Here is a 27,389-nt window from a genome sequence, read left to right as displayed (position 1 = left end):
ACAATAAATTGTTGCAAAAGTCATGTTTTTAAGCAGATGAGGCAATGTGAAACATTTTGCGAAGTTAGTCTAGATTGCACGGACATTTTTGAAAGTTGCTTAAAACAACTTTCAGCAACACCCCCACAATAAGCAGAATGGTTTAAAATTGTGAACTGTCTTCCTCTTATGAAGACAACATTTATCTTAAAAATGTGGCTTAAAACACGATTTACAAAACAATTGCAGCAGTCCCTTGGATCAGCTTTGTTGTCGTAGGGCGTCATTGCCGCGCCGCAGGCCTAGGCAGCTTCACGTTTCAAGCATCCTTTAACAGGGCTCCAACAGGCAGGGTGAGCAGGGGGATTAGGTTGCACCCTGCCCTGATTTAATTGTTGACAGAAAAAAATAAACAAAAATGACATTCAATCTGAATTGCAATTACAAAACAAGCATTGGCAATGCCAATAAGCCTGGCTTCAAAGGAATGCTGTATGTTGAGCATTATAAGTAAATAGCATGGGAATAGATGTGTATTTGTGTGGAAGCAAAGAACTGTAGAATAATATTAGTGTAAGTTAACAGACCAGGAGACAGTTGCTCTGCTGAGCCAGGCCTAAAAAGCCATGTAGGTTAATGACTGCCCAACACCCATCTGTGCTGCTACCAGAGAAAAACAAACATACATTATCTAAGACATTTCAATAGCATTCCAATGTCATGTGTACACCCCTGAAAGTTCAAGTTCAGGCAGCTGGATAAATAGAATGATCACAGCTGCATGGACAGTAAGTGCTTTTTTGTGTACGAAGCACACAACTTCTGCCCAATCAAAATATGTACTCCTGGCTCCCAACATGTGGGCGGGGCTGAGGCCCCTCTCCAGTGATGGTCTGTCGAGCCAGACATACAAACTGACATCCCCGTTAAAATGTGACTGTAATTCGACAGCGAAGCAATGTGATGAGTCTGAAATATAGCGACTGTCATTTGCATGGCCACATTTTCCAAAATAACAGGACTCATGGTTTGATAATTGACTTTTTTTTCCTACACAAAGTGCTTGTTGATGTCTAGCACTTTCAATAAAGTGTTGCATTTAGCTAACTCAATGAAGAGCAAAATGAATCGCTCAACAGTGAAGTAGAAATATTTCACTTTTACACACTACCCTTGGAAGAAAGTGATAAAATATAGGGATGTTAATGTATTTTTCTCTTTTTAAACGGATATGATCATTTAGTACATTAACAAATCTCTTCTAAAGAACCATGTGTCTTTACATGCAGTCGCAGCTCCTGCAGGTAAGCACAGTGGGTCGGGGCACGCGGGTGGAAGCCGACAGATGATGGAATAAGGGAATTAAATGAATAAATCCTATTCCGTCGTCTGCCGCCCCCAGAAAGTTTTGATTGAAAGGGGCCATACAATGAAGGAGAAAGGGAAAAAACAGTTCTCTTTGTCCTGAATCTTTAACAGTCACGTAGCGTTCTAGAATGTTCCTTTGTTTGAGGAGGTCAGCTAGGGTTGAGATACTGTGACATTATTCCTTGTAAAGGCGCCAGATAAGGATTTTAAATTGAGAATTGTTTTTTTTCCTCCTTGCTTTTAAAAGTCAGGAGTACAACGGTTTGATCACCTTTAAACAGATAAATAATTAAACAAAATGCATATTTTAAAATATTAGCATTTATTTTAGGTTTGTATAACTTTCGCTATAGCGGAGGCTTCAGATAAATGTCAAGATGTTTTTACCCATTGACCACTTCATGTCAGGCAACAGAAAAAGCAGTGCGCCTTCTTGTTGCAAATCACTGCTTATCATACTCACCTGGGCATATTATTACGACAAAGTTCTGTGTGCCTCATGTATGCAAGCACTATATAAATAACAGTACAATATACTGCCTGTTAACTTCTTATGTTTTAGGTCTGCCTTAGAGACAGCTTTACTTGTCTCACCAGTGTATTTTTTTTAATTTATACGTAATATACATATAGAAAGGGGCTTCTGGTCAGTGGGCTTTATGCATTTGTCTGCTACCGAAGACACTCATTGCTGGATCGGCCACTTCCCCATCACAGGACACCGATATTTTGAAATATTTTCACATCAAATATCAAGCCTCCTTGTGAGCGTAATAAATCCATTCAGTAGCACACACCTTTAATTCAGCAGTCTGCGTAGCAGGATAGCTCAGGGAGTTGAACGTTTGACATTGACACGCGTGCAGATCACATGTTTGACTCCGTGCAAGACAGCTGAGCCTTTCATCCTTCCAAGGTCAGTACACTGAGCAGCAATAAACAGAGTAATAGTAATACCCGTTAGTTACATCGGCGGTATGGAGTCTGAATATATGGCAAAAAAACGATGGTCATCCTGCTAGTTATAAATCAATACACTTACACTAAGACACACACCTTGGAGAAATCCCAACAGAGGGATGTGGTCAACACTAGACAAATTCCTAAACCCATACAAACCCCCATAAACAACGGAAAGACGCTACACCAGCAGAAAACGGTCCGTCACCATAAATAACCGCCAAGCACATATCTGTTTTGTGTTAGGTTATATGTACCAACTAGACACGCGACCAATCGCAATTTACCCATATGTTCAATGTTATATGTGCGCAAGCCTGTAGGGCAGACACGCGAAGACCGAAAAACCAACCGCTCGTCTACATTCGAACAATCGAACACAGCCATCACCGCAAGAAGCATGCCCCAATGTGAATGTCCGTGAAACCAGATGTGTTATTGTCACATCATATTTTGTAATGTGTAAATACTAATAAAGATAATTAAAAAATATATAAATGAATACACTTTTATTCTCCCCTTACAGCCATTGTCTCATGACCTCGCCTTAAATGTACACATGCATTTTGTCGTATAATGCAGACTACACGCTGAATCGTCCGTTTCTTCTTTTCTTTCCACAGATTGAAGGTGAAACGGACAGGCAGATACATTCATTTGTTCAGTCCCAACCGGCCTTTTGGTTGCATGTTTGCAGCTTGGCCACCAGATGGCGCCTTCGTCGAAATGAACTGCAACTTGACAGTTCTTGTTTGGTTTTACTAATTAGCTCATCAGTGTTCGTTTAGAGACAACAAATTACCTAGATTGGAGAGTTTAATAAAGCGAGATGCATATAGCACACACTTCTCTGCAGCGGTCGCCCAACCCACTGAGCTATGGCTATGTCACTTGCTGTTCACATTCCGCATAAATTGAGTCGGGGGGCGGCTGGCTATTTCTCTCTGCCGCACCCCCTCTTTCTGGCCACCCTCAGAGGGGTTTCCTCGGGTGCCTCCAGTCCCAGGACTTCCCTCGGCTGTCCACAATGTGGCCTCTGTTCCTTCAGAGGGGCCCCCCGCCAGCCGGGGCCGCTCTGCTGCACGAACTTCTCACCATGAATCAGCGCGGGGCTGTCAGGCGGAGCGCGCGCACAATGGGCCGCGCTTTATAGGGTCTGGGGGAACGGAAGGAGAGAGGCATTTACGACAAGGGGTGCAACTGTTGTGTCATTCAACGGGGACAGGGAGTGAGAACACGGGAAGGATGAAGGGGGCGGAGGGCGAGTGAAGGAGGGAACCCGCACGGAAGGTGGGAAGGCACAGGGACATCTAAAGGACTTTGGGGGCCTCGGGCCAAACGTATTTGGGGGCCCATGTTCGGAACAGTTTTGAATTGATGCCGCAATGGCAGCTCTTTTATGTGCTGTTTGGCCAGGTCAATGGCAGTGCACAGGCACACGCTTCCAAATTCTAAATGTGTTTCCATCTAATATCCCGGGATAGTTAGGTGTGGTTTCAATATTGTACCCAGGGCACAAGTCGTAAAAAAAGAAGTGGGGGGACGCTGTCACCTGAAGTGACATCATGACAGGAAGTGATGTCACGAAAGGTGCCGAGCTCCTTGTCCCAGAGAGGCCAAAGAGTGAAGTCCGGCTGTTTGGCAGGGGGGACGGTGTCCCCCCGGTAAAATAAGTGGGGGGGGGGGGATGTCGTCCACCCGCGTGGTACCCTGACTCGAGCCCTGATTGTAACACAGTAGCAGCTCACTGATATTACTGCAAATAATCTCCTTGACACCCTTCTATTTCTCCTATGTAAGGTCCTGTTTTGAGCTAAAATAAACAGTTTTATGGATGTTGCATGAAACAAACATTTCTCTGCAAAATGGCGGCAATACTCACACATCACCCACATAAAAAATAAATGAAAGGAAAAAAGAATTTACAACAATTTAAAAAAATTATTCAATGTCATCGGGCAAGACTCTACAGAACAGAGCCTCCTGTGCCAGTGGACCCCTGAAAGGGCCAGGTGGCCCAAAATACAACTATTTAGCCTCCTTCTGCACTCCAACCTTTCGGCCTCATAGGTCTTCAAATTTAACAGGTTCCAGCCCAGCTCCCATTAAGGGTGTTCTGCATGCAACATCAGACCTCATTAAGAGCCTGGGGCGCTGGTCTAACGAAACTTGAGGGGGCCCCCCTCCAAGGTACGGGGAGGGGTCCCCTCCAGACTCAACCAGGAGCTCTCTAGTAAGAGTATTGTGATGAGGGGCCCGTCCGGAGCTTGGGGGTCCCCCCGCACCGCGGGGGCTACGGGGCCTGTGTTACACCACTGGCCTGGGGAAACCGGATCACATCACCCCCACCCTGTGCTTTAAATGGAAATATAGAAGTGCTGGCACCACTCACTCCGCAGAGTACCGGCTTGCTCCTGAGAAGTGCCAGTACTTTTCCATTAAGTGTAAAGCAGCAGTGCTGAGAAGTGCAGGTATTATCCATGTCAAATTAAAGAAGTGCAGGCACTCCGTACCAGACAATACATTCCCATTTAAAGTACTGGTCCCACCATGCTGGAGACCACGGACTCCTCTTCCCACCGGCATCATCTTCAAACCCAGGTGCACCATCTACACGGCCATCGCAACCGCCCAGTTGGCTCACAAGCTCACCCTTGCACATATGTTCCACATGCAGCGATGAAACCATTTAATGTGCAGTGTTTCAGAATAAGTGTGAGATGTAACATAGTCCCTCATGCACTGCAAGGTCACCATGGGAGGCGGACTGCTACACCACACAGCCAATAGAATGAGGTGAGAGGGTAATACTACTGTGTGGGGCAGAGCCGTAGCCCACTCCGTACATATGTTAAAGAATGTGTAATAATGGGTCATGCAGAAAGCTACACAGTCAAGCCAGACCTAAAAATGAAAAACAAAGCACCAGGGCTGTTCTATTGATACACCAAGGGCCTGGAACAACATCACTGTATCCATCAAGACCACCAAAACCCTGCTCCAGTTTAGGAAACTTTGAAGACGCACTTCGGTAAGGAACACTGCGGCAGAACACAATAACAGACCATGTCTGATCTCGAAACCCAACAACCACTCCCGCCAGCTACGATCCTCCAACCAAGCCCTTGCTACCGTACCTCGCATCAACAAAACCACCATGGGAGGTAGATCCTTCTCCTACCTAGCAGCTAAAACTTGGAACTCACTTCCCACTCACCTTCGCCTTACTCAGAACCACCTAGCATTCAGAAAGCAACTCAAAACGTGGATATTCGACAAGTAACTCCCCACCCTTCTTCAAGCGCCTTGAGACCCTCTGGGTATGTAGCGCGCTATACAAATCATCTGACTTGACTTGACTTGACTCATAGGCTGTACCTTTACTTTTGAGCCTGTACAGTGCTCTGCTGCCTTTCGGCTTGGTCCAAGCTATAGAAATACCACTTACAGACACACATTTATTCACCCACTCCGTCCTGGGCAGAGTCAAGAAGCACTACATTCAAATGAAGAGTGCCTCACCTCTGAATGAAACTTTACACACGGACAAAGGCATGTCTCCTGTCCCCGCTAAATAAATACCGTAAAAGGTTTGTGTCCTCAGTAAACCCAAGTGTTTCGTTCTCTGCTGGAAACAAGTGCTCCAGTTTTCTTTAAGTCGTCGTCGTTGAACCTCCAACTTGAGCTCTGAACCGATTACATGCAGCTTAAAACACTTTTCAAAACCAAACTGTTCAGACTTGTATTTAATTTTAATTAAAAATAATTTTATTAGCATTAGAGAACAGTATTGTGTGAAGTACAGGTACCAGGTTTGCTGCCAGTATCTTGTAGTATAGGTTAGGGTGTAGGAAAATATATTTTGTAAAATTGTATAACTAAAAAGGAGTTAAACATGATTTTTCTCTCCCACCCTCACCCATGGGCTCATAAACGTTTAGGTACTTTCCATAAAGGCACAGCTGTGCGACATGTGTCGGGTCTGTAGAGTTAGAGGCATAGACTATTGCATGGAGCTCAACTTACCGGAACGTGCTGTAATTTATGGATATTAGATTTGGTCACTCACTCTACCCTTTTAACGCCTATGAGCCCTCACCACTCATGTGTTGTATTCTCCTCTTGCGTCAGAACTCTAAAGCAATCGAAAGGTGACACGTACGGCTTTAGAAAATGCCTTAATAAATCAATAAATTATTATTTTCACGCGCTTGTGCCAAAGTACAGTGCCTGGAGACCTGCAGCACACATTTGGGCGCCAAAACCATCTGCAAGTACAACGACTACACACCCTGCAAAAGTAGAGGTAGATGTGCACACAGCTGCCTTTGATTCCAGTTTGACTCTGCACTAACCCGTGCACCGACTGGGCACTGCGCGTGCGCTTCCCGCGTCATCAACCCCATTGAGTTCTGGTACATTTAATCTAAATCATTCTGATCAAGGCAACATTTCCAGAAAGTGTATAGCAAAGCTTATACAAACATTGCAGCGCAATGAATGACAACAGCAAATATCCCAACATTTGAATACAAACAGTGGGAAAAATACAAACTCAAATGTACATATCAATGCTTGCAATTCACCAAAGTCCTAAGCTTTATACCAATGCCCATCAATCACATACAACAAATAGCTTTTGTTAAAGCCCTTTCTTTTAAAATCAAAACAGAGGATGGAGGTAGCACTAGAAGAGAAGAGAGGTCACTGGCAGGGTCAGGGACAGGACAAAGAGGGACACAAGAATCAGTGATTAATAACTCTGCAAATGCTGACCTTGTGGCAAATAAACACTTATTGACAGCATCCACATTGGATTACACAACATATGAAGAGGACTTTAAGCACAAGCTGCACTGCAGAGATATTTTACACACAAACAACAAACAACACTGGTGCAACCATCACAAAGGAGTTCAAACCAACACAAGCACTTTCATCAGATCCTGTGAGTGCAACTATAGGTATGTATTTAAGAAAAGTCACAAAGGAGATGGAAGCCAGAGACTGAGCCACTGAAACACAGAGTTACAATCTAACAAAAACATACAGCTGTAGGTTAGCAGTGGTGCAGAATGAGAAGTGCATTGCAAGGTGTGGCCTTGAGCAATAGGCCTACTGACAATGCTAAATACAACTAAATACGTAGCGGGATTGATTGTAAATTTCATGACATTGAAACTTGATTAAGAACCTACCATGGCGTATGAAAGGCCTGTAGACAAAAGTAGGCTAAGAAGAGATTCATCTCGATAAAAGGATTTTCCCTACAAAAAGTCTACAAATGTCACACAAGTACACCATGGAGGCGCCGTGTATCCTATAAGGACTTATTGTTTCACCATAAGTCATTTATGTGAATTTATTCTTGTATCCATTGGTCATTATGCTATAATCTGATAGGTGTGTGCCAGACTTAAAGACCACAATCATAGTTATTTGCCAGCAGAGCACTGCACACAATGGAATAGTCATGAAGATGGCTGCTTTGCGGGTATGAACTAGGGAAATCTGAGCCTACAATAAGGAGTTGAGCGAACAAGGTAATAACCTTCCAAATTGAGAACTATTACAGATTACGCTGGAAACCAACAGTTTATGCACCTGTATGCCACATTATGGAGACTACATATGTGATTTGAATTTATGGCAGAAGGAGAGGGTGCAGATATTTAATGTTTGCTTTCTCCTTATTACATCATTTACTGTGGAAATAATTTTACAATAAAAAATAGTTATTGTTATATGGTATTGCATCAGGTTCATATGTGGTTCACACCTCTGCAAACTAAAGAGATTTGGAGGAATACAAAAACTTGATTAATTTACAATTAGATTATTGCCAATATCTTCCAGATATGGAAAGGGTCAAAGAGTAAATTTAGGGCTTTCAACTATTCTTGAAATGTATTCAGTGAACAATAACATTCACTTTGTACATATGCATTTATGTAAAGAACGTTATATATATATATATATATATATATATTACTGTAAAATTGTATATAAGAATTGTATTTGACATGACATCCACAGATTGCCACATTTTACATTATTGAAATTTCCAAAGGGGGAAAAAAAGCAATACCAAAAACTAATTTTGTCGTGCTCCTTCAAATTATGTCGAACAACAATCCTGACCATTTAAAATGACAATAATTAACACATGATTTGTGAAGCCTACAGGCCTTAACTACCGGAGACAACAGCTTTAAAATAAGTAACGGTTTAAAAACAATACTGAAACCGAAAGCAGAGAACATGAACCCTAAGTGGTGACAGTGACTAAACTTACAAGGGATAGTTACAAAGTGTGAAACGAAATGATGTAACAGAGGTCAGAGTGTCTAGATGACCAGGAAGCAAAATATATTTAGGAATGCGCTAATGTTTGCAGAAACTAAACCTAGAGTTCATGGTGAATGCGGACTTGTGTCTGTGTGCTCTCGGACACAACGAGATCAAAGAAAGCGCCTTCCTTCATTCGTTTGTGCCCAACAACGTAATCCATTACAAGAGGTCATGACCTTTTTATCCATTCACAGGACACCAAACACAAATGCCCGACTGGACAACTAGTGAATCAAAGTGTTCTACACTTAATGAAAAGTGTTTGGAAATTGGTGGACTCTGAAGAAATCATTCCCGAATGAAAAGCCCCAGTTGTGAAACACTTTTTGACAGACAAGTTCCTAATATATTCACTTTTTTTAGGTGTTGAATGAACATTCGAAAGAGACGATTCTTTCACTGTGAAACTCCCAGAATCAGAAACTGTATGTCTGAAGGTCCCCAATAGGTATTAATGCATTGACCAATTATTTATGTCACCTTCGATAGACGAGCAATGGTAAGCAGATCTACACGTTGATGAATTATCATGCAGCGATCATTATATTTTAATTGTATGTTAATTTGTTCCCGTTTTAATTTGGACATGCTACTGGAGGTGATCGTTTCTGACATTCAACGAGATATAATGTTCTGCTGAATAAAGCACTTTGGCCATCGCAATGGGTGCAACACTGCTATAGAACGGCAAATAAAATACAATACTATGTTATACATCTTTTAACGGTAATGCTATGGTACAATAACACAAATTAACAATTTTAACTACACAAACCACAATCCCATGGGGAGGGGCGTCTGAAGCGCACATCTCTGCAAACTTGTATTAGAGATTTGGAGGAATCTACTTCAGTCAACAATAAAATTCACTTTGCACATAGAAATGTATGTACAGAACGATGTAGATATTACTGTAGAATTGTGAATAAGAATTGTATTTGAATCATCCACAGATTGCAACAAAATGTCACATGTTTTAAAATTTCCAAAGGAAAAATTCGAAAAAGCAAAACAAAACACTAATTGTGTCATGGAGTCAAGCTGGTGTCCAAGAATACCTGTCAAAGGTGTTGTGTTCCAAAATGTTGTGTACAAATTTCATTATGAGAGAAAATTGAGGTGATAGTTTTGAATAAACAATCGTTCTAAAAAATGCACATCAGTAGTGTGCAATGTAAAAATACATAACTGCTCCACTTCCTAGATAAGGGTGACTGGAGAGAGATTCTTAGAATATTAGGATCTGACCCGCCAATCAACAGGCATATGTTGGGCAGGTCAAATGTCCCATGAGCTGCCTTCACCCTGTCTGACCCCACATTTTCGTTAAGGAGCTGAAGTGGGAGTGGCTGGGTGTTTAAATGACAGTGTGTAAACTCACATTGAAAGTGCAGGCTTCAAGGGCTCCAAACAACGGAGAACGTAGGCCCCGCCCAGAGCTCCCACCTGCACCGGTAACACTGCGGCCCCCCGCTTCTGCATGCAGTATGGGCTTTTGGCAGTAAGTACCAGTTTACAGAATTTTTATTTTTCTGTTGTGGTAATAATGGAGTTAATGGAATCCTGGTTATAAAGAAGTCACCAGACTTCACTGCCATAAAAACAATCATTGGCAAAGGCAACAGATCTTACCAAGCACGAACATTACATATTTCATGAGATTGTATGCAATATATAAAAACCATTGGAAAACATATAGAAAACAAATAAAGGAGTGATCCAGTTTCCCAGACACACCAACTCTGGTACTGCACTGCTGCCTTTTTCAGGCGGCTGTGCACGTGATCAGGCAAAACGTCCTCACTCACAGTGCAATCAGCCAATGGAAAAAGTTGGCTGACCCAATGCCCCAGGCTGAAAGTGATAATGAGCTGAGGTATAGTGTGAATGACATTTGGACAGACCAATGGCAAAAGAGGGTGTATAGATGGATGGTTTTTTTGGTGGGGGGGAAACATGAGGCATACAAAACAGCTCAAGGTGTCTCTAGGCCAGATCTACAAAAAGTTCTACAGGAGGTCTTGTCCTTTCTGTGCTGACCTCCACTCTTTGAAACACCCCACCCTCCTTCTTTAACATGAAAGAACAACCACACTGTATTACTGAAGCGCCCATAAAGTTTTTTTCCCTACATAATGCACCTCTGTAGTTCTCCCCACCCCATCAGCCCAGCATCAGAAGCCTCCCAGGGCGATCGTACATTGCACGAAGTATTTAACATACCACAAAGAAGAACTGGCCAAGAAGTCCATTCAAGGAGCTTTAAATATCCATTCCTGCTGGCCAGCTGTAGCCTCACCCCGCACCTGGGGGGCCTCACCCTGCGACTCACACCCTCCCCGCGCTATGTGCAGAATGCGCCGCCGCTGCCAGCTCGAACCCGGTCTGCGTTCACTGCAGCGGGTGAGGAGGCGGGCCTGGGTCACCTGCCTGATACCACCCACAACAAGTGCTGGCACCCAGATCATGCAGAGCATAAGGAAAATACACAAGATGGCGCAGACGACAACAGAGAACACTTGGGCCACCTGCGAGGTCTGCAATGGCGCATCGCTATGATTAGGGCTCCCGGTTTTAAGGTATTTGTGTTTTTTTACATAGTCCTATCTGTATTTATCCATATTTATTTTTTGGCCATCTTAATGGTAGTTATCCAGGTTTATTTTGTGGTTTGAAACGAAGCCGTAAATGGTATATTTCTATGTTTATTTAACTCTTGGACGTGCACTCATACATGGATGCCTGTCAGGTTTTAGCAAATTAAGCAGCCACTTATAACAAAACAATACACCCACTGGTGCACATTAGCATTATCCTGCAAATATATGTTAACATGCCTGTAGAAAAGGAAATCTCATCCTGTTTTTTAGCTCTCCATGCTGTCGGTCTGCTCAGCTGTTGCCTGGAATTGATGAAAGACGGCACCGAGAGTATCACGACAAGCACCATTTTCTGTATTGTTCCGCTTTTAAAAATTAATACAAATAAGAAGCACATTGTTTTCTGTCTGTATTGATCTCCAAAAATCACTAACAATGGAAAATGGAAGCCACAGCTATGTTGCCAGGGCACATGGACCCTTATGCAAGTAGAGAAAAATGACACCCATGCCATCATTTGGGCAGTAACATACAGCCATATCTGGGGTACTGCAGCCCATCGCATCCCCGGAACCTGGTGCCCCTGCACCTGCTAAACTATTGGTAGCTGTGGGGAAACATCCTTTACAACGCAACTTTTACCACGCAGTGCCTTTACGACGCAACTTTTACAACGCAAACCATTACAACACATTGCGCTGGGGGGCGCTCTAGGATAGGGAATACGTTTAATTTACTGTCCAACACCTTCCCTAGTGTCCACGGGGACTGGAGTTGGAATAGTAAATTAAACTATTCACTATCCAGCACCCCAAAGCACTATGCGTTGTAAAGGTATGTTATTATGCGTTCTTATATATTATTATGCGCTCTTATATAGCGCTCGATTACCCGTAGGCATCTCGGCGCTTGCCTTGGGAACCCGTCCTGGCTTTTCCCTGTGAGATACCCGTACTGGGCATCCCCAAGGTGAAAGCCAGGCATCCCGCCGCGGGAGGGCCGTAGTGGAGATTAAGCAGGCTAATGCCCAGAGCTGCAGAGTGTGAACCCGTGATTCGAGTAGGCACCGAAACGAGAATTATCGAGTCCGTGGATATTTAGGCTCAAGACCCTGCCGCGTCGGGAATTGAACCCTGGTCCCGGGTCTGACCTCTGCTTCAGGTCTGCCTCCTCTAACCAATGAGCCACACTTCTCTCTATGTGATGTAAAAACCGCGTTGCAAAGGCATGCGATGTAAAAGTATGCGTTGTAACGTCATACATCCGTAGCTGTGCCCTTGCTCCCAGGATATAGAAAGTTGCATAGTTTTTCCTACACAGGCCTCCCAAAATGTTACTTTTTTCCAAGCATGTGGAGGTTGCAATGTATAAATTACAGGAAAAAACCTCCAGCATTGGTAGGTATATCGAAAAAAAAATCTAAAAAAAACTCCTCTTTTAGTGGAAGAATTTTCTTGGGAAATAATTCTTTCGCAAGACCTATTGCCGTGTACTAAACCCTCTCAGTGAGAACTAGAACGCGTACTGCACGGTTCACAACGAGGCTGCACCAAGATGGCGCGGACTAAATACTGTGGTGTCCAAACCGAGGGACAAAATACCACCACAACAAAGGGTAACTTTTATTGCACCAAGCAGGGCAGGCAACCTGAGGACTGGCACATTTCACTAACCCAACACTAGCTGGCACCTGTTCTGCCACTGAGGTTTGGTATGTATTAGGTCACAGAGCAACCGAGTAATGGGCAGTGCATGGTGAAGGCCGAAACAAATGATGTACATCAGACCTGATGAGGATTGGCAAAAATCTCCATTATTAAGGACCAGAAGACACCATATCAAAGGAGGTGGCAAATATCAACAACAGAGCACATACCACCCAAAGAGATCCAGCAACAATTTAATAAAGGCCATCACACACCATCTCAATGATGACCGAAACACATGACTCCAGTGACAGAAGGCACATATCAAACCAACGATTGTCGCTTCTATCTAGCTAACGACAGCAGGCACAGGAAGGCTATTGCTTGTTAACCTTCTGTGGGCTGGCACACACTATGGCACTAAAATTTGGTATGTGGTAATCCACTCTGGGTCAGCACAGAGCAATGAATTAATGGTCAGTACATATTAACCTTAATGAAGGCCGAAACATGTCACCACCGAAGAAAGTGAGAATATGTCACACTGGACGAAGCCTGGCAAATACCTCTCATGACAAGGGACATATCCAAAAAGAGGTGGGAAATAATGCACAGAGATTGCACATATCACTTAATGAGAGCTGGTGCCATTTCAGAGTTGGTTGACAACCACTGCCCAAAAATGGCCAACACTCATGTTCCAGGGAGAGAAAGCACTTACTAAAACCAAAGATTTCTAGCCTACAGTGAACCAACAGGCACAGGAAGGCTGCCATCTATCAGTCCCATGTGGGCTGGCACATACTATACCAATGAGCTCCAGCATACGTCTAGCAGGGTTGGCACATATCAACCCAAGGACGGGCAGTGCATATCCATCCAATGAGGACACCTCACGCCACCTTATCTGGGGTCGGCAAATACCACCACAATGGTTGACACCAGTGACGGGCAGCATAAAGCAACACAAGTGGGACCTCTGTGGCCTCCAGCTTTATCCTAGATTGAAATATTTACAACAAGGGGTGGTGAGGGACAGAGTCTCTGAATTAAGCAGAATACTCTCACCCAGTCAAGAGATCAGGGCTAGATCCAACACCGTTTTTTAGCTCATTGCACCATCCCAGTTTCAGAACCTGGCTGTATGCAAATTAGTCTGTCCCTGGCCCAGTGCATCATGGGAACAGGGCAGACCAGACTACAAAAGCCAATTCTTACACTGGGAAGGAAACAAGCTTCCGGGGACCGGTTTCTGGCATTACAGCCGTCCTCGGCCCGGCTTGCTTGAATCCTGATGGTGCAATGAGCAAGGGACTCATGTCTGAGTATACCCTTCCACGCTTAGGGTGGACAAAAATATTTACAACAAGGGGTGGTGAGGGACAGAGTCTCTGAATTAAGCAGAATACTCTCACCCAGTCAAGAGATCAGGGCTAGATCCAACACCGTTTTTTAGCTCATTGCACCATCCCAGTTTCAGAACCTGGCTGTATGCAAATTAGTCTGTCCCTGGCCCAGTGCATCATGGGAACAGGGCAGACCAGACTACAAAAGCCAATTCTTACACTGGGAAGGAAACAAGCTTCCGGGGACCGGTTTCTGGCATTACAGCCGTCTTCGGCCCGGCTTGCTTGAATCCTGATGGTGCAATGAGCAAGGGACTCATGTCTGAGTATACCCTTCCACGCTTAGGGTGGACAAAAATATTTACAACAAGGGGTGGTGAGGGACAGAGTCTCTGAATTAAGCAGAATACTCTCACCCAGTCAAGAGATCAGGGCTAGATCCAACACCGTTTTTTAGCTCATTGCACCATCCCAGTTTCAGAACCTGGCTGTATGCAAATTAGTCTGTCCCTGGCCCAGTGCATCATGGGAACAGGGCAGACCAGACTACAAAAGCCAATTCTTACACTGGGAAGGAAACAAGCTTCCGGGGACCGGTTTCTGGCATTACAGCCGTCTTCGGCCCGGCTTGCTTGAATCCTGATGGTGCAATGAGCAAGGGACTCATGTCTGAGTATACCCTTCCACGCTTAGGGTGGACAAAAATATTTACAACAAGGGGTGGTGAGGGACAGAGTCTCTGAATTAAGCAGAATACTCTCACCCAGTCAAGAGATCAGGGCTAGATCCAACACCGTTTTTTAGCTCATTGCACCATCCCAGTTTCAGAACCTGGCTGTATGCAAATTAGTCTGTCCCTGGCCCAGTGCATCATGGGAACAGGGCAGACCAGACTACAAAAGCCAATTCTTACACTGGGAAGGAAACAAGCTTCCGGGGACCGGTTTCTGGCATTACAGCCGTCTTCGGCCCAGCTTGCTTGAATCCTGATGGTGCAATGAGCAAGGGACTCATGTCTGAGTATACCCTTCCACGCTTAGGGTGGACAAAAATATTTACAACAAGGGGTGGTGAGGGACAGAGTCTCTGAATTAAGCAGAATACTCTCACCCAGTCAAGAGATCAGGACTAGATCCAACACCGTTTTTTAGCTCATTGCACCATCCCAGTTTCAGAACCTGGCTGTATGCAAATTAGTCTGTCCCTGGCCCAGTGCATCATGGGAACAGGGCAGACCAGACTACAAAAGCCAATTCTTACACTGGGAAGGAAACAAGCTTCCGGGGACCGGTTTCTGGCATTACAGCCGTCTTCGGCCCGGCTTGCTTGAATCCTGATGGTGCAATGAGCAAGGGACTCATGTCTGAGTATACCCTTCCACGCTTAGGGTGGACAAAAATATTTACAACATGGGGTGGTGAGGGACAGAGTCTCTGAATTAAGCAGAATACTCTCACCCAGTCAAGAGATCAGGGCTAGATCCAACACCGTTTTTTAGCTCATTGCACCATCCCAGTTTCAGAAACTGGCTGTATGCAAATTAGTCTGTCCCTGGCCCAGTGCATCATGGGAACAGGGCAGACCAGACTACAAAAGCCAAATTGTGATTTTAATGTAATGCATCTTGCCTGTTTCCAAAGACGTCTGCTGGCCAGGCTCTGCTCTACTGCAGTCACTGAAAATCGGTTTCTCCGCGTGCCGCAAGAGAATATTTGCTTATGCACAACTGATCACAATGGTTGTCATTGTGTGAGGCAGTGCAGTGAACTGTCCCTTCACCAAGGCCCGGTGCCCCCTTGTAACATTAGTTACAACATGGCGAACACACAAAATGTCTTACTAACAAAAGAGGAGTTAATATGCAGCTGAGCACATATCACACCGAAGGACAGACAGACACAGTACACAATCTGCCCAGGGTCACAGGCCTCGTTAACTGCTCTCATAAAACATCAGCATGGCAGTGTCTGTGGTCAGCCCAAGTCATTTTTACCACTACCAACACCAAATATACAAAATAAATATGATGTCAGAAAAAAAAGCATGCTTCATGGCGGTAGCAGGACAAAGGGGCCCTATGCCCGGGCTCTCAGTCTGCTGGGGAGTTTGGGAAGAAGAACAGTGGAATGCAGGTTAAGTGGCTCAGGGCCAATAATGGCTGGAATCGGTCTTATGCTCCAAAATTTCAAATCTGCCTTTTTACTTCTCCCGGTTTTCTTTAGAATAATCTATCCTCAGTGAGTGGATGTGGAATGTTCTACTAGCTTTCCTATGGACCTTCTGCCTCGGGCTATACCAGTTGTTAACAGCCCTCCACCTTGTTACAGGCTGTTGCCTCTGGCTCAGGCCTGTAACAAGAGTTCAGGGCCTTGAGCTATCAGTACAGCACTCGAAAGTAGGTTATACCCGAAGCCTCACAGATCCTCCTCTAGCAATGCTCCCAGGATCTGAAAGGCCCTACTTTTTTTTATATTGAGGATACTCCTTTTTTAAAGTTTATAAATGCTTAAGAACATATTCCTTGGAAACATCTATAGCTGGCTGTTGCATCTCACTACTTGTGTGTACCACCTAAGGGCATCTCCCACCTCAATGTGTCCTTCCGAGCAGTCGGGTCTAGTCTCCTGGCACTATCCTCTCAATGTGTCCTTCTGCACGATCAGGTCTTGTCTCTTGGCACTTTCCTCTCAATGCGTCCTTTTGCTCAGTTGGGTCTAGTCTCCTGGCACTATCCTCTCAATGTGTCCTTCCGCGCAGTCGAGTCTGGTCTCCTGGCACTATCCGCTCAATGCTTCCTTCCGCGCAGTCAGGTCTAGTCTCCTGGCACTATCCTCTTGATGTGTCCTTCTGCGCAGTCGTATCTAGTCTCCTGGCACTGTCCTCTTGATGTGTCCTTCCGAGCAGTCGGGTCTAGTCTCCTGGCACTATCCTCTCAATGTGTCCTTCTGCACGATCAGGTCTTGTCTCCTGGCACTATCCTCTCAATGTGTCCTTCTGCACGATCAGGTCTTGTCTCTTGGCACTATCTTCTCAATGCGTCCTTCTGCTCAGTTGGGTCTAGTCTCCTGGCACTATCCTCTCAATGTGTCCTTCCGCGCAGTCGAGTCTGGTCTCCTGGCACCATCTCTCGATGCTTCCTTCCGCGCAGTCAGGTCTAGTCTCCTGGCACTATCCTCTTGATGTGTCCTTCTGCGCAGTCGTATCTAGTCTCCTGGCACTATCCTCTTGATGTGTCCTTCTGCGCAGTCAGGTCTAGTCTCCTGGCACTATCCTCTTGATGTGTCCTTCTGCGCAGTCGTATCTAGTCTCCTGGCACTATCCTCTTGATGTGTCCTTCTGCGCAGTCGGGTCTAGTCTCCTGGCACTATCCTCTCGATGTGTCCTTCTGCGCGATCAGGTCTATTCTCTTGGCACTATCCTCTCAATGCGTCCTTCTGCTCAGTCGGGTCTAGTCTCCTGGCACTATCCTCTCGATGTGTCCTTCTGCGCAGTCAGGTCTAGTCTCCTGGCACTATCCTCTCGATGTGTCCTTCTGCGCGATCAGGTCTATTCTCTTGGCACTATCCTCTCGATGCGTCCTTCTGCTCAGTTGGGTCTAGTCTCCTGGCACTATCCTCTCAATGTGTCCTTCCGCTCAGTCGAGTCTAGTCTCCTGGCACTATCCTCTCAATGCTTCCTTCCGCGCAGTCAGGTCTATTCTCTTGGCACTATCCTCTCGATGCGTCCTTCTGCTCAGTTGGGTCTAGTCTCCTGGCACTATCCTCTCGATGCGTCCTTCCGCTCAGTCGAGTCTAGTCTCCTGGCACTATCCTCTCAATGCTTCCTTCCGCGCAGTCAGGTCTAGTCTCCTGGCACTATCCTCTCGATGTGTCCTTCTGCGCAGTCAGGTCTAGTCTCCTGGCACTATCCTCTCGATGTGTCCTTCTGCGCGATCAGGTCTATTCTCTTGGCACTATCCTCTCGATGCGTCCTTCTGCTCAGCCGGGTCTAGTCTCCTGGCACTATCCTCTCAATGTGTCCTTCCGCGCAGTCGAGTCTAGTCTCCTGGCACTATCCCTCGATGTGTCCTTCTGCGCGATCATCTCTAGTCTCCTGGCACTATCCTCTCAATGCTTCCTTCCGCGCAGTCAGGTCTAGTCTCCTGGCACTATCCTCTTGATGTGTCCTTCTGCGCAGTCAGGTCTAGTCTCCTGGCACTATCCTCTCAATGGGTCCTTCCGCACAGTCTGGTCTAGTCTCCTGGCACTTACCCTCGATGTGTCCTTCTGCGCGATCAGGTCTAGTCTCCTGTCAATATCCTCTCAATGCGTCCTTCCGCGCAGTCAGGTCTAGTCTCCTGGCACTATCCTCTCGATGTGTCCTTCTGCGCGGTCAGGTCTATTCTCTTGGCACTATCCTCTCGATGCGTCCTTCTGCTCAGCCGGGTCTAGTCTCCTGTCACTATCCTCTCAATGTGTCCTTCCGCGCGGTCGGGCCTTGCATCCTGGCACAATCCTCTCATGGTGTCCTTCCGAGCAGTCGGGTCTAGTCTCCGGCCACTATCCTCTCAATGTGTCCTTCAGTACGGTCGGGTCTAGTATCCTGGCACTATCATCTCAATGTACCCTCCTGTGCGGTCGGGACTAGTCTCCTGGCATTATCCTCTCATTGTGTCCGTCCACGCGGGCGGGTCAAGTCTCCTTGCACTATCCTCTCGCTGTATCCTTCCGCGCGGTCAGGTCTAGTCTCCTGGCACTATCCTCTCAATGGGTCCCGCAGTGCGGTCAGGTCAAGTATCCTGGCAATATGCTCTCAATGTGTCCTCCCACGCGGTCGGGTCTAATCTCCTGGCAATATCCTCTCAATGTGTCCTTCCGCGCAGTCGAGTCTAGTCTCCTGGCACTATCCCTCGATGTGTCCTTCTGCGCGATCATGTCTAGTCTCCTGGCACTATCCTCTCAATGCTTCCTTCCGCGCAGTCAGGTCTAGTCTCCTGGCACTATCCTCTTGATGTGTCCTTCTGCGCAGTCAGGTCTAGTCTCCTGGCACTATCCTCTCAATGGGTCCTTCTGCGCGGTCAGGTCTGGTCTCCTGGCACTATCTTCTCAATGGGTCCTTCAGTGCGGTCGGGTCTAGTATCCTGGCACTATGCTCTCAATGTGTCCTTCAGCGCTGTCGGGTCTAGTCTCCAGGCACTATCATCTCAATGTGCTCTCCCACGCGGTCAGGTCTAGTCTCCTGGCACTATCCTCTCAATGTTTCCTTCTGCGCGGTCGGGTCTAGTCACCAGGCACTATCCTCTCAATGTGTCCTTCAGTGCAGTTGGATCTAGTGTCCAGGCACTATGCTATCAATGTGTCCTTCTGCACGGTCCGATCTAGTTTCCTGGCACTAGCCTCTCAATGTGTCCTTCCGCGCGGTCCGATCTAGTTTCCTGGCACTAGCAGGACCTTGTAGGCAATGGTACAGTGACAGTTGCAGGAACCGGTCAATTATTCAATGGTATTCTGTAGGGTTCTGCAAGCAATGGCATTGGGTGGTCCAAGGGGTCGTTCACGAGTTTGGTGGCCTTTCAAGCCATGGCGTTGGATGAAGAGCGGGGTCATGTTAGGACACCACTGGACAAGTCCACGGAAGGGCTTCTCTGAGATTTATGTGGACAGTCCATAGGAAAGTGCCCACGTGCTGTCTGAGGGCATCCTGAGTGCTTTGCTGCCAAGGCCGGGCTGGAAGTACATGTTGGGCTAGAGTAAATTTCCTGATATCTGTTACCAGACATATTGGGGCTGTACTAGCATACCAGGTGATTACAGGCCCAAAAGGGTCCTTACCAGCTCTCCAGGGTTAATACTAAACCCATAAGACCTTACTAACACAGTAGGTGTGTAATAGCCCAATAAGACCACCCGAACGTGCTACGTGACTGCATGCTTGATAAGGCCCAAACTAAAATGAGTAGGTGAATACTAGCCAATAAGGCCCATTCTAACACGCTTGCCAGTGAATGGCCCAATAAAGCCCACGCTAGCCAATTACAGGCCTGATATGGCCCACAACACTAGACACAACCTCATATTGGCCAGAGAATCTTCTCTTACTATATTCTCAAATGTTAGAGGCACTTAGCAGGACCCCTTAATTATCGGCCCAGAGACCCGCACCAGCGAGAGTCCTGAGGTTAATTTGACCTCTTAATAAGTTAGGAGTTCATCAGTTGTGAGGCTTTCCCTCTCTTGTGTACCAACCCCTAAAATGCAGGCCATGGCCCTCAGTGGCAATATTTGCCCCAACTCAAGTTACAGTGTCCAAAGGGACCCCTCGGGACAACCACTCGGGTCTCAGTGCCGCCCCGCAGCAGTGCTTAATTTGAGCAGGTGCTTACAGGTGCTCAGCACCGGCACTTCTTTCACAGGGCCGGGGCTACAATTTCTGACCCTGCAGGTGGTGAGAAGATAGAATGAAAGGATGTAGAGGACATGACAGAGGAAAAAAGCAGACAAATGATGAAATGGAGACACAGCTAATCCCTGCTAGAAGAGTGATAGTAAAGAGCCAAGATCGAGGAGAGAGAGAGTAAAGCATGGATAAAAGTGAAAAGGAAAAAAAGGCAGGGGCAGAATGAATAGAGGGCAAATCAGAAATGCAGGGAATAAGGTAACACACCAGGTGTGGCAAAGATGATAGAAAACAATTAGAGAGGTGAGAGGATAGACTCTTAGAGCAAAGACTTAGGGGACAGACAACAGATCAAGGCGGCTAGAAGACAGAGACTAAGGCAGTGAGAGTGTTAAAAGTGGGGCTCACCGGAAGAAGAAGTGGCCTCCTTGGCAACATTTTCAGCACCTGCACTTCTTTTTTTTTTTTTACAAATTAAGCACTGCCCCGCAGTGCCCCCTCCCTGCCCCCTCAGGTGTGTAGCCCGCCCCGAGGCTGGAGCTCCCGCTGCAGTGCTGCAGACCCGGCAGCTGCAGTGCGCGCAGAGGCAGCGCCGGGCTCCACCCTGCAACGGCGAGCAGCCGAGGCCGAGCTGACGGGAGCCCTGCAGAGGCATCGAAGGAAGCAGGCGGGTCCTCCCGGGACCCCTTCATCACCCCAGCCTGGGGCTGAGACGGACTGGGCGTGGAGAGGCCGCTTCCTCTGATGCCACCACTGCAGCGCCCAGGGGTCCGTATCGGCCCAGTGTAGGCGCACAACCCCGACCAACACGTGGTGAGACCCTCAAACCTGTGCAGGCAGAACTCCGTCTGCTGCAAGCAAAGACCCCTCTCTCTGAGGCGTGGGCACCGCGCCCCCATCTCGTGTCCCCTCAGAAACCCTTATTACTGAAAGTTCACGTCCCTCCGAGGAGCGGGCACCGAGCCCTGGTCAGCGGGCAGCGCGTGATGACCCCCGGGGCTGCATCAGGGCCCTGTTTACTAACAGTACAAGTACTCGTGGGTGGAGGCAGCGAGCCCTGGGCGGCACGTGGTGAGACTCCAAGCCCGGGTCTAAAGAGTCCTGTGGAAGCAAGGGCCCTGTGAGACATCGTCTGTAACCCGGCGTGTACCCTCAGAACCCTGCTTGCAGAACGTACGTTACCCTTGGAGGAGCGGGCACGAAGCCCTGGGCACCACATTTGTGACACCGTCCAGACCCGTGCCTACTGGACGTAAAGATCCCTCGACAGGAAGAAGGACTAGGGATGCCCCCCCACCCATCTCATTAAATAGATATTGAACCCCATGCAAGAGACCAAAGCAAGGGCAGTGTAAGATGGCCGCGCCCGCCCCGAGGTGCGCCAACAGAACCCCTGCAACTGTAAACAAAGGCCCCTCGACCAGTAGAGCCCAGGGTCCCCCAGGTGCAAAAATACCTTCTGCAAACATCCCAGAACGTGGCCTGGTGTGTATAAGGTGAGACCCCAACCCAGCAAACATCTTACTGAACACGTCAGCAGACATGCATGAGGCATGACAGCCATAGGGGGCTTCTTCACCAACACCACTGTGCGTTTTGGGTCCTATCATAATGGAGAGGTGTGGTGCAGCTGACTTCGGAGCACAGGGTTCACAGTTCAATCCCGGCTCCGGCGGCAGCTCAGCTCAGCACCATGTGACTCTGGGCAATAGCTCACTTAATTTCCAGGACGTGCGCCAGCGCCTAGAGACCTGCAAGGTTGAGTAGTGCGCTTTACAAATACGGATTTACATTTTTTATAAGCACATAGTCACAGTGGGAAGATCACTGTGACAAGTATCACCCAACATGCAAAGCGCTGACAATGGCCGGAAGGGTCATGCCTGATATGGGTCACTTGACAACTGCAACAAAAGGGCAGAGGTGTCCATGACCCCGGCACGACCCGATGCCAGACTGATCCAGACACTGGTTTTACAATAAATAAAGCCACCAGCTGGTCTAACACACACTCACACAGTAATAATACTACGTCCTATACCATCACCCGTTCAACACATTGAACTGCTGACATGGCACAATTTTCCAATTTACACTATACAAACATTTGGCAGTAGGGAACAATGCGCTAAACAGTGTAGATCAATATTTTATCTTTATATGTACACCTAGCAAAATGCTCTACAGTAGAGATACAACTCTTGCCGTGGGTTGTAACAATAGGCAGATAGGACTCTGCCAACAAACATCAACACAATTTCTCAACCTGAGCAACTCTAGAGATTATAATTGTCCATATCAATAATAGCTCTTTCAAACTGATGTAATTTTCTATGTCTTCTTTATTTGATCCAAAGTAAATTCTTAATTTCAGTCCAGTCACTGGGTACAAATAACCAAAGATTTATTCAATAATACAAATAGCCAGCTGATCTTGCCAACACTGTTTCGTCTGGCTTTCCAGCCAATAGACGTCGTCGGGGCAATAGTATTTATTTCAAATTGAATGATGAGGGAAATTAGGTTCCAAATACGGATACCTCGAAATAAATAGTCCGAAAATATCTCGCTTGCATCACATCAATCCTGAGCAGGTATCCCGACCATTTTGACCCAGGGCTCAACTAGAAGGAAGTTTTCTTCTAGTTGGTTAGTTGCAATTCTCGAAGTTCAATTATTCTCGTAACGTATAACCGGTGTGCGGAGTATCGGAACATCTTCGAGGCACATTCTTATGTCGACGTGTAGGATTGATGTGATGCAAGCAAGATATTTTCAGACTATTTATATTGAGGTATCCGAAATAAAGAAGACATAGAAAATTACATCAGTTTGAAAGAGCTATTATTGATATGGAGATTTATAATCTCTAGAGTTGCTCAGGTTGAGAAATTGTGTTGACATTTGCCAATTTAGACAGGCGATAGCTGCCCAGAACCGTATGTTTCCTTACTTTTCCCCCTTATATTCATGTTTGCGAAAAGCAAAACTATAAGTACCAGAATGCAACAGAAACTAGAATCTCAATGAAAAACACCTGCCAACACGTGGGAACGTGAGATTTCACCAGCCAGGGGCGTGCCTGGCTATTATAGTGTCTAGCCCGCCCCCTTTCACACGACCCCCCCCCCCCCCCGAGCCATCAGATGCACAATGGAAACACATATACCTGGCTTCTAACTGTGACCTCGAGCGCTCACCAGCACAGGGTTAACCCCTCCGATCCCACACCTCTCCTAGAGTTCAAGAGGTCAGAGCCAGCGGTGCACGCACACTATGCACAGGAGCCAGATGTGGGGGGTGCATGTGTCAAGGGACTTTAGTATTTCTCACCTGCATCCACCAGGCTAAAATCACATTTAGAACGGCCTGCATGCAGTGAATAAACACAGGGGAGAGTGACCCACTGACCCCTGACTTCGTGCACCCAAATTTTCCCTGAAGTACATTCTCTGCAACCCCATTCTTTGGTGCACATTTCACGTCCCGCCCTCGATTGACAGCCCAGCCTCTGCGGCAGCATGCTCGGGTCCCGCGCACACTGCGGGGAAAGTTGAGGCGCTGCGTGAAAGAAAGGACGGCGCAGCCCCCACCACGCATGGGCCCCCTCCCCTCACAGCTGAAGCACAGGTCAGTGACCTCGCCCCAGCCCCCTACCTTTCAGGCAGATGATCTCGTGCTGGATGGACCTGGTGGAATCCATGCCGCTGCTGCAGTGTCTCCCCCTGCCCTCACTCCCTGCTCCCGGCGCTGCTCCGATCCCAGCCTCCCTTCCTGCCCCCTCCCACCCCCAGCCCAGGACTCTCGCCGATGCGGGGCTCTGGACCAATCAGGGCCGGGAGGAGGGCTGTGGGATGCCGGCCCATCCACGGAAGCGGAGGGAGCCTGCTGCACTGGGCGGGATGCGGCGCGGCTCCTAGCAGGTGAGTGAGCGAAAATACAGATGAAATGCAGAGCACCAGAGGCGCTGAATACAGAGCATCGTCTGCAGAGCACCAGAGGCACGGGCAGGCCGTCTTCTATGTCTATTCAGTGTCCTCCACTGCACTGCAGCCAGACTCTAGCTCTGCCTTTGATCTTACACTGTGATACAATACATGCACTGGGTTATGTTGAAATGCTGAGTAGTGTGGATAAGATGCTGCCACTGATCTTTGTAAAGTAGTACGTACAATAACGCAGGTGTCCAATGATATTCCCTCTTGCATTCCATGGGGGTGTCTGATTGGCCACTGTAGGTCTCTCAACTTTCCTAGGTCCATGTATGAGAAACTCATCCAGTCCGAGTCTGAACCCTGCGTTGTGGGATTTTAGTCAAATTTAATAATCGTATTTAGGGGTTTGGAATGTTGGGAGCTTGGGGTTTTGAAATGTTGGGAGCTTCACCCAAGACAATAAAGTGCTCAAAACGTATAATGGCTGCCACAAGCCTTGACTCCCAACATTCTAATGTTTGTCTTTCTTCCTTATTAATTTAGAACATTCTATCCTCCATGAACGGAATGTTCTAATATCCTCATAGTCCGTCTGCCTCAGGCTATATCAGTTGTTAATGGGCCTCTCCTTCATTATAGGCCCTCTCCTGAAGCTTGCGCCCATGATTCGGTTTCAGGGCCTTTAACAACTGGTATAGCTCTCTGTATGGGCCGTAATAGAGGACTACAAATCCCAGAATGCAAAGCAAAAACCTGGACTGGAAAGGACCTAGAAAACTTGCTAAATCTATCATTGCTGGCCTTCAAGTAGATGCTGATGTACAGCCAGCAGCTGGAACTCAGAAAAGACACAGTGTTACCTTTCCCACAGCTGCGTCCCTCGTCTCCCTCTCTTCAATTAGTGTTGGAACAAGCATTTGCAATGCAATAGGTTTCGCATTTGCGAGAGTTTAAGCTATTAGCATTGTAAATTACAATGCCTTTTATTTATCTGTTTTGATAATTAACACATACATTAACCGCATGCGCGCTAGCGGGTTTTCCCGCTGCGCGCTGCGATTCGCAAAAACCCTCGTTACGTGACAAGGTCAGCTCGTCACACGCGCAGCGCAGGTAACGCCCATGACGAGCTGACCTTGTCACGCGCGTCAAAGGGGTTAAAGGCATTCTCATTTACAATGCCAATAGCTCAAACTCTAGTAAATGCGAGACCCATTCAAAGAAGCGGACACCATTGTCCCAGGCTGCTCGGAAATTCAAAGCGCGTATGGCGCACTGAATGTTGCAGGAAAGCATGTCGTGCCTGCAGTAGGAGAAACTCATTAAAGAAGGCACAGACAATGAGGGTGTGTGTAGGGGGGTGAAGATGGCACAGACAACAGGGGGGAGGGCGGGCAGGGGGGAGAATGCACCAAAGCATGTCGTGCCTGCAGTAGAACCTCACAGTCTAAATAACACGGACCGTGTAACACTCGATGTAAAAGCGGCCAGTCGGGAAGTGACAAATGAAGAGGAGGTAGTACTAAGGCAGGACTAACAAGCCTATTGACGAATCAGAAGCCAGCATTTACGACAGACAATGTGCACAAGCCAATCACAAATATGAGCGGAGAGTGGGCAGAGCTTCTATTCACCTACTCATGCGCGCTGGCTCTAGGCTCGACCTAAAAAACAGGACTTTGAGAGCAGCTCCCATGTGCCACTCTTTGTCTGACTCACATGAACTTTTGAAAAGGTACCACTTTAAATAAGCCTCCATGATAAGTGTATAAGAGGAAGCAGGGACCATCGAAACAGCTGGAGGGAGTGTGACCCCCCGCACTTCTGGCCTCCATGATAGCTGTGCAAGAGGCACCAGAGAGGCAGGGACCACAGAAACAGTGGGAGAGTGTGTGACCTGTGTCCCCCATACTCTCTTGGCCTCCATGATAAGTGTGTGAGAGGCACCAGGGAGGGACTGACTGGCCTTGGGACACTCGGGAAGAATCCAGCAAAGTGACAACAGCGCTGGGATTTGGGAAAGTTTCCAACACAATGTTTTTGTGGTGTAAGAATGTAACTATTGCAGCCTGCTCAAACCATGTGTGTGACATCGGCTGGTCAGCCGGCCCCACTCCCTCGGCTATGCACGTGACTAGTAACTTTTGCTAACCCTGCGCAGAGATTATTCAGTTATTTGTTGAGTTCAGGAAATATGTCACTCATTGGGCAGCATTTGCCAAGCACTGCTCTCCCAGCCCAAGGCTAAATTCATCCTTTCATATTTCAGCGCCTAGAGACAGCATCAGTTGTGGAATGCGCTACATACACATTTTAATGCTCATTGAGGAGAGAGAGATGAAGGAACAGAAAGATTATTTTCCATAAACCCTTACCGAGTCTTTTGAATGTTCCTGATGCCAGCTCTGCCACACAAGTGGACGCTGGGACTTTCGAGAAGAATTTCACATTGGCCGGCCGCAGGGCTTGAAAATCCCACCAATCCGGCATTAGGACTTCTCATTATTATGCAAAGCTTTGCACGTCACTTCCAGTGCCAAGAGCCTCATACTGGCCCGAGCACCCATCAGGCTGAAAGTTTCTTCAAGAGATGGAGGGATTGCTGTGGGGCTCTGCAGCTCCGACACTCTCTGTATGCTGAAAGATAAAGCGCCTGGAAGCCTATGAACTCGAGTTTACGAGAAGACAGCACTAGCTGTCCCTAGTTCAGCCGTCCACCACATGAGCACAAGGCATTCATGACTCTAGACAACTTTTTCCAGAACAATGTGGGATTGCCTTTATTTATTCTGGCTCTTCCCCACATGGCTCTTGTGACCCTGTTCAAAC

At 47.0% G+C, this 27,389-nt stretch overlaps 1 protein-coding gene across 6 annotated transcripts in view; it reads right to left on the bottom strand.

Annotated features, from left to right (window-relative positions):
* PLEC (plectin) overlaps nucleotides 1–27,389 on the bottom strand; it is a 1,130,647-nt gene that overhangs the window by 570,908 nt on the left and 532,350 nt on the right. Inside the window, exon 1 of one of the 6 annotated variants that reach the window (XM_078686573.1) lies at nucleotides 24,283–24,359. The exons of 4 other annotated variants lie outside the window; for them this stretch is intronic. In XM_078686573.1, the coding sequence (XP_078542699.1) occupies nucleotides 24,283–24,328 (46 nt within the window). In that variant the 5' untranslated portion in view covers nucleotides 24,329–24,359. Of the gene's footprint in view, nucleotides 1–24,282; nucleotides 24,360–27,389 lie in introns of those variants that run through there. One more of the 6 variants, XM_078686570.1, reaches the window with a different exon arrangement.

Source organism: Lissotriton helveticus, chromosome 4_1 (genome assembly GCF_964261635.1).
Source record: "Lissotriton helveticus chromosome 4_1, aLisHel1.1, whole genome shotgun sequence".
NCBI lineage: Eukaryota > Metazoa > Chordata > Amphibia > Caudata > Salamandridae > Lissotriton > Lissotriton helveticus.
The sequence above is the reverse complement of the archived record's forward strand: the minus strand, read 5'-3'. Positions and strand labels throughout refer to the sequence as shown.